The sequence below is a fragment of the Cyprinodon variegatus genome, unplaced genomic scaffold (genome assembly GCF_000732505.1).
Source record: "Cyprinodon variegatus isolate N-32 unplaced genomic scaffold, C_variegatus-1.0 Scaffold27, whole genome shotgun sequence".
NCBI classification, from domain to species: Eukaryota; Metazoa; Chordata; class Actinopteri; order Cyprinodontiformes; family Cyprinodontidae; genus Cyprinodon; species Cyprinodon variegatus.
In genome coordinates this window covers 103,198-109,238 of record NW_015150480.1, presented here as the reverse complement: position 1 = coordinate 109,238, position 6,041 = coordinate 103,198, and the positions used below count along the sequence as shown (strand labels likewise).

Here is a 6,041-nt window from a genome sequence, read left to right as displayed (position 1 = left end):
AGCTATGTTTACGTTTGCGTAGCCGTCAATATGACCGCGACGTCCCACAATGCAACGTGGATCCCGAGCCCTATAGGGGGTCTACTCTTGATTACATTTATGGTTCTGGAGTTTGAAAGTTTAACTTAAAAATATTTTCTAACAACATTGTTGTAATGATACAGTTTAAATTAAAGCAGAAGTTTATTATTATACAATTATAAATTATAGGTGTTCTAAAACTTCACCAGTTTTTCTGTCAGGTTTGTGTCGCTGTGAAACAGAAACGTTCTTTACGTAAAGGGTTGCTTCCTGGTTGCATGTTTACCATCTGAGACGTGTTTATCCTTGAGCCCCATCACTTCCTTCTGTGAGGCCATCATGGCATCCAGCAGTGGGAACCACAGGTCCTGTAGGGTGGAGGTAGCATTAGCTGCAGTGATGGAGCTCCCACAGTGAAAACACTCTGCTTACCTTTCCTTGCTCTTGGTCCAGGTTCTGACAGTTCCGATGACAGAAGAGAATCATTTGGTTCAATGAATTCCTGACATTCATCAGTGTTAAATCCAGCTCCTTATCATCTCGTCTGTCAGCTGCTCCTTCTCCGTCACGGCTCACCTCTGCTGACAGGACATGCAGTCTTTCCTTCAGGGTCTTCAGAGGAGAGAAGAAACATTTAGAGCAGCTATGTCTGAAATAAAAGTCATCAGCTCCTGTATGATCTGTACCTGCAGCAAGCAGGCAAACGCTCCATGGATATCTCCCTTCTTCTCCAGGAGGTAGGCCTTGGCTTCATTACAGCCGTACTTCTGCGTTATCTGGAGACAAAAGCCGTTTCTCAATTCAAAAGAACGCCAGTATGGACTCATGTCCTCGCCAAGTGTGTTCTTTAGAAGAAGACATGAAAGTGTGGACTCTGGGAGAACAGGAGCACGCAGCATAAATCTGGGTCAAATGGAACAGATGCGTACTGATGACATCACTACATTCAAAGCTAGTCTGGAACTGCATTTCACCTCCTGTTATTAATAGTCTCTAGATAATAATAAATGTTTACTTTTTTGATTTATTGGGGAATAATAATTAACACAGCCAGATAAACACAAATCAAATTAACATTTTCCAAATAAAACAAAAAACTTGCCATCAGAGGCAGCGGTCCTCACACACGGCTATGCAGAGAGAGGGCTGCTGCTAATGGGCTAACGTTAGCCCTGGCTGCTGCTGCTGGGCAAACGTTAGCCCTGGCTTCTGCAGACGGGCTAATGTTAGCCCTGGCTGCTGCTGATGGGCTAACGTTAGCCCTGGCTTCTGCAGACGGGCTAATGTTAGCCCTGGCTGCTGCTGATGGGCTAACGTTAGCCCTGGCTTCTACAGACGGGCTAATGTTTGCCCTGGCTGCTGCTGATGAGCTAACGTTAGCACTGGCTGCTGCAGATGGGCTAATGTTAGCCCTGGCTGCAATTACCCTCGTAGGTCCGCTGGCTGCTGCAGTCCTCTCAACTTCATAAATCTATTTTTATACTACACATTAAATCAGTAAATGGGTCATATAGTGATGCTTTAACGTATAAAAGTATAATGTTCTCGCCTCAAATTATCTTAAAACGTACTTTTATTGAGCAACAGAAAAGAGAACTTTTAACTTAATACTCTGAGCTCTGTGAGCGCTCATCTGGAAGCTGCTGCTGCCCCAGTGCATTCTGGGACAGCTGTCAATCTCAAGAACGGACAAGCCTGCTCTGATGCATGCTGGGTAAAGAGGGAGGGGCGAGAACAACATCCAGGGACTTTTTCCGTTCTCAATCTTCCTTGTTCTTGTTAATTGGAACAGTACTAAGGCTGAGGCTGATGATGTTTCACGAGTTTACAAGCACATGAGAATGTGCAAGTACCACTGACCTGTATAGCCTCGTCTAGTCTGTAATGCTGAGATGTTTGCAGGAACTTCAGAAGCTCTTGGGATTCAAACCGGCACATCAGGTCCAGCAGAAGCTCATAGAGTTCAGGGTCAAGAGGCAGAAGGGATGCCGGCTGAGACCCTTCCCTGTAAAGAAGGAGGAGAACACAGAGATCCACGGGTCCAGGATTAGGAGAAAGGGTTGGGTGAGCAGGGGGGGAGGTGTGTGAGCAGGGGGCAAACCGTACTGAGGCTCCAGAAGGCAGCGGAGAAACTGGAAGAGCAGCTGGTCGTCCTGCAGAGGCAGAAATAAAAGGAGAGGACACAGAGGGACTTAGAGAAGCCTTGGAGCAGAAGCCACTCTGTTCTTTCTACATAACAATCCATTCTATCAGCTTTTTAACTTTTGGAGTTTAACTCCATGACATTTATATATTTTTCATATGCAGCATGTCTGCAGAAGCGAAGACAGCTGGCAGGTAGAGTTTATCTCCCCCAAAAAAACTCCTGGATCAGCTTTTCTGATTGGTTGACGCTGGACCTCTAGTGAACTAACCTAACTGACCATTCAGACAGATGATCACTACTTTCTGCTCCGTTGGTCACATAACTCCTCCCCCTCTGCACGGTGCCTGCGCCATCTTACTTATTAGTTGCTGCTGATGGGTAGCATATTGCGACAGTGGGTCACTGTGACAGCAAATCCCAAAATGCTTTGCAAGGGGAGCGCTCCATGCAAGGCATTCTGGGATATATCTGCCTCTTCTAAATGCCTTTCTTTTCTTCCATTAACTTCGTAGACACTTTTAAAAGCCTGAAAGTGCGCATGCGTAGAAAAAGATAGCTAACGGGACGAGCACGTAGGGCGGCCTTACGTGACCATGTAACCAGAATAATTAAGTTAGGATGATGATCCATCCTGAAATAAAAGATTCTCCTCTATACCTTTAAGATTACATTTCCTACTCTAAGTCTTCTAGATGATAACTCCATCAAAGCTTTCACCTTAAAAAAAAGATTTTTGCCTCACATTAATATCACATTAATATCACAAGTCATAACAATTTTTGTTATGACTTTTTTCTCATCATGATATGAGTTGAATCTCATGATAAAAAAGTTTTGGCATGGCGCAACTTTAGGTGCAAAGAAAGACACCTTTTTACTGGTTAGGCTGGGATCAATATCGGCTCCATTCATGCATCAGATTCCGTTAATAGGTTTGGATCTGTTGTTTGGTGTTGATCCAGACTGAGGGGAGAAGGAACCCTGGTCAGATTAAAGCGGACCCAACGTGGTGTGAACTCCACCTTTCCCTGTCATGTCACCAAGTTACTGATTATTCCTCACTGATTTCCCCTCAGACACATATCTTACCGAAGCGGCGGGCTAAAGGATAACGGGTCTAAAATGTGGAAAGAATGAAAAACTGAAGGTGGTGTCTGTGTTGCATAAGGCCTGAAGTGATCCCGATGAATCGGTTTACCTGCAGCGAAGAGATGATGGATTGCACCTCATCGGCGAAGTGCCACGTCACCAGGTCGGCTAACTTAGCAGGACACAGGCTAACCAACTCCTGGAAACACAACAAGCTAATCAGCCTGGATACAAAGAATGACTGCGGATGAAATCATCATCCTTCCAGCTCCACTTAGCCATCTTCCTTTGCTATAATCTGACCACTAACAGCCCAGTTCCTGACCTGCATGTGCTGCAGCACCTTCTGTTTGACCTTTAGCTTCTCTTCAGAGCTGTAGCCTGGCATGGACATCAGGTTGTGGATGTAGCTGAAGATTTCAGACTAAAATAAAAAAAAAAAAAAGACCATTTACACAATTATAACAGAAAATCGTACATTTTGTTCAAAGATAACTGGGGGAGTTGGGGCAGCTGTTGTCTTCTTCAGACATGGCTGACCCCCACCTAGCTACTGCTGTGCACTGTCTGTCAGCTAGCTGAAAGAAGGTTCACTGCTTCTCTCCAAGTCGTCCAGAAGGCGGTTTAAAAACTACAACATTCTAGGCTGGGATTGGCAGACAGCTGGCTGTGGGCGGAGCCGATAGCCTGACTTACCAAACAGGCTAACATCCGCTTGTTAGTCTAGAGCAGTGGTTCCCAAAGATTTTCTTCTGGGCCCCCCTTTGGATTACAATAAAATATCCACGCCCCCCCCCCCCCCCCCCCCGAAAAAAAAAAAAAAAAAAAAAAAAATCAACTGGGCACACACATCGTTCAACCAGATATAATAAATCTATACACATATTTTGTTTTCAAACTCCACTGAAGTTTATTTCACACTTCAGGTTGCAACAAAACAAACTACACCATCTTTACAGTGGAACACTTTTGTGAAACTGTATTTTTTTCATAGTTCTATACTGTAGATTAGAAGAGGATTCTTTGTTGTCTGTGTTATTTTAAACATATTTCTTTTTTTTTATTTGTAACAATATTTAACTTTGCTATAATCTATACATTAAAAAAGCCTCTGTGCAAAATGGAGTGAAAACATTGAACAGCTCCCTGAGAGTTTTTTCTTTGTACTTTAATCCTCCCATCTTTTCAGTGGCTGTAGTGAGCCTGCTTTTTGCTGTAGATCTTCTCAAATCTGGGTTGCAGTGTCACAACTGTCCATTATGCTCAGTCAAGCAAGCGCTGTTTTTTTTTTTTTTTTTTCTTCACTCATACCGCTTCCCGCGCCCCCCCTGCAATGGCATTGCGCCCCCCCTAGGGGGTGCGCCCCACACTTTGGGAACCACTGGTCTAGAGTACAGCTAGCTCAGTTACTTACAGCTGCTACGTTTAACAGCTGTTAGCATGAGTTGGTGTCAGAATCACAGAAAATGTTAAAGATAACATTTTTGTTATCATCAGGGATCCAGAGGATCTCACTCCCATCAGACCACCGCACTGCTAACCCTGAAGCATCCCCCTTCCGTACCTGACGCAGAGGGTCTCTCAGATAGCAGTCCACGATGCGCTCATACAGATGCTTCTTCTCATACAGGAACTCACAGATCTGGTAGCTGGAGGCAGCAGAGCAATGAAGACACAGTTTCATGTCAGAGAGAATAGAATTTTGTTATCATGGCGACTCATTTATTACTGTCATGAGTAAACAGATAAAAAAAAAGAAAGAAAAAAAAATCTAAAACATTTTCGCCAGGGTTGATATTACATAATAACCCATCGTTTAAGGTATGGGTCAGATCCTGCTACCCTACAGCCCCTTAGACTTATCCATGACGCTGCTTTAACCTTTATGCGGAGGGCAGAAAACGTAAGGTTCTGGTGGAACCCGGATTAACAGAGCGGGTTTCCTACCTTCAGTCAACTGTATAAAAGAACAATTATCATCATCATCATAATCATCATCATGTCTGGATGGTAACTTACAACTTGGCTTTCTCTGCAAGAGTGAAGAGTCTTTCTTCATTGAACTGGACCACCCCCCCAACCTGCAGCAGCTCCAGCAGAACCTAAGAACCACACAAACAGAGTCAAGAATCTGCTTCTAAACTCACAGCATCTCAGCACCACTGTTTTACATATGGGGGACGTAAAGAATTGAGGGACGCTGAAGAGAAAAAAAAAAAATGGTCTTGTGGCAACGGTTAGTTTCTCGTGCACACAGGTCAGATTCTCGTGCGCACCAGTTAGTTTCTCGTGCACACCAGTTAGTTTGTCGTGCACATAGGTTAGATTCTCATGCGCACCAGTTAGTTTCCCGTGCACACAGGTTAGATTCTCGTGCACACCAGTTAGTTTCTCGTGCACACCAGTTAGTTTCTCGTGCACACCAGTTAGTTTCCCGTGCACACCAGTTAGTTTCCCGTGCACACAGGTTAGATTCTCATGCGCACCAGTTAGATTCACGTGCCCACCAGTTAGTTTCTCGTGCCCACCGGTTAATTTCTCCTACCGACTGGTTAGTTTTTCGTGCCCACCAGTTAGTTTCTAATGCGCATCGGTTAGCTTCCTGTCTGCACAGGTTAGTTTCTCTTGCACACAGGTTACTCTCTTGTAAGCACCAGTTAGTATCTCATGCACACCGGCTAGTTTCTCATGCAGTTAGTTTCCCATGTTCACCAGTTAGTTTCCTGTGTGCACCAGTTAGTTCCTCATGCACACCATTTAGTTTCCTGTGTGCACCAGTTAGTTC

At 44.4% G+C, this 6,041-nt stretch overlaps 1 protein-coding gene across 1 annotated transcript in view; it reads right to left on the bottom strand.

The window, feature by feature from the left end:
* vps8 (VPS8, CORVET complex subunit) overlaps window positions 1-6,041 on the bottom strand; it is a 62,220-nt gene that overhangs the window by 14,162 nt on the left and 42,017 nt on the right. Inside the window, exons 31-39 of the mRNA XM_015396888.1 lie at window positions 5,276-5,358; window positions 4,821-4,905; window positions 3,582-3,680; window positions 3,366-3,455; window positions 2,128-2,174; window positions 1,882-2,026; window positions 708-797; window positions 454-633; window positions 308-389 (exon numbers count right to left, since the gene is read on the bottom strand). Coding sequence (XP_015252374.1) covers window positions 308-389; window positions 454-633; window positions 708-797; window positions 1,882-2,026; window positions 2,128-2,174; window positions 3,366-3,455; window positions 3,582-3,680; window positions 4,821-4,905; window positions 5,276-5,358 — 901 coding nt within the window. The remainder of the gene's footprint in view (window positions 1-307; window positions 390-453; window positions 634-707; window positions 798-1,881; window positions 2,027-2,127; window positions 2,175-3,365; window positions 3,456-3,581; window positions 3,681-4,820; window positions 4,906-5,275; window positions 5,359-6,041) is intronic.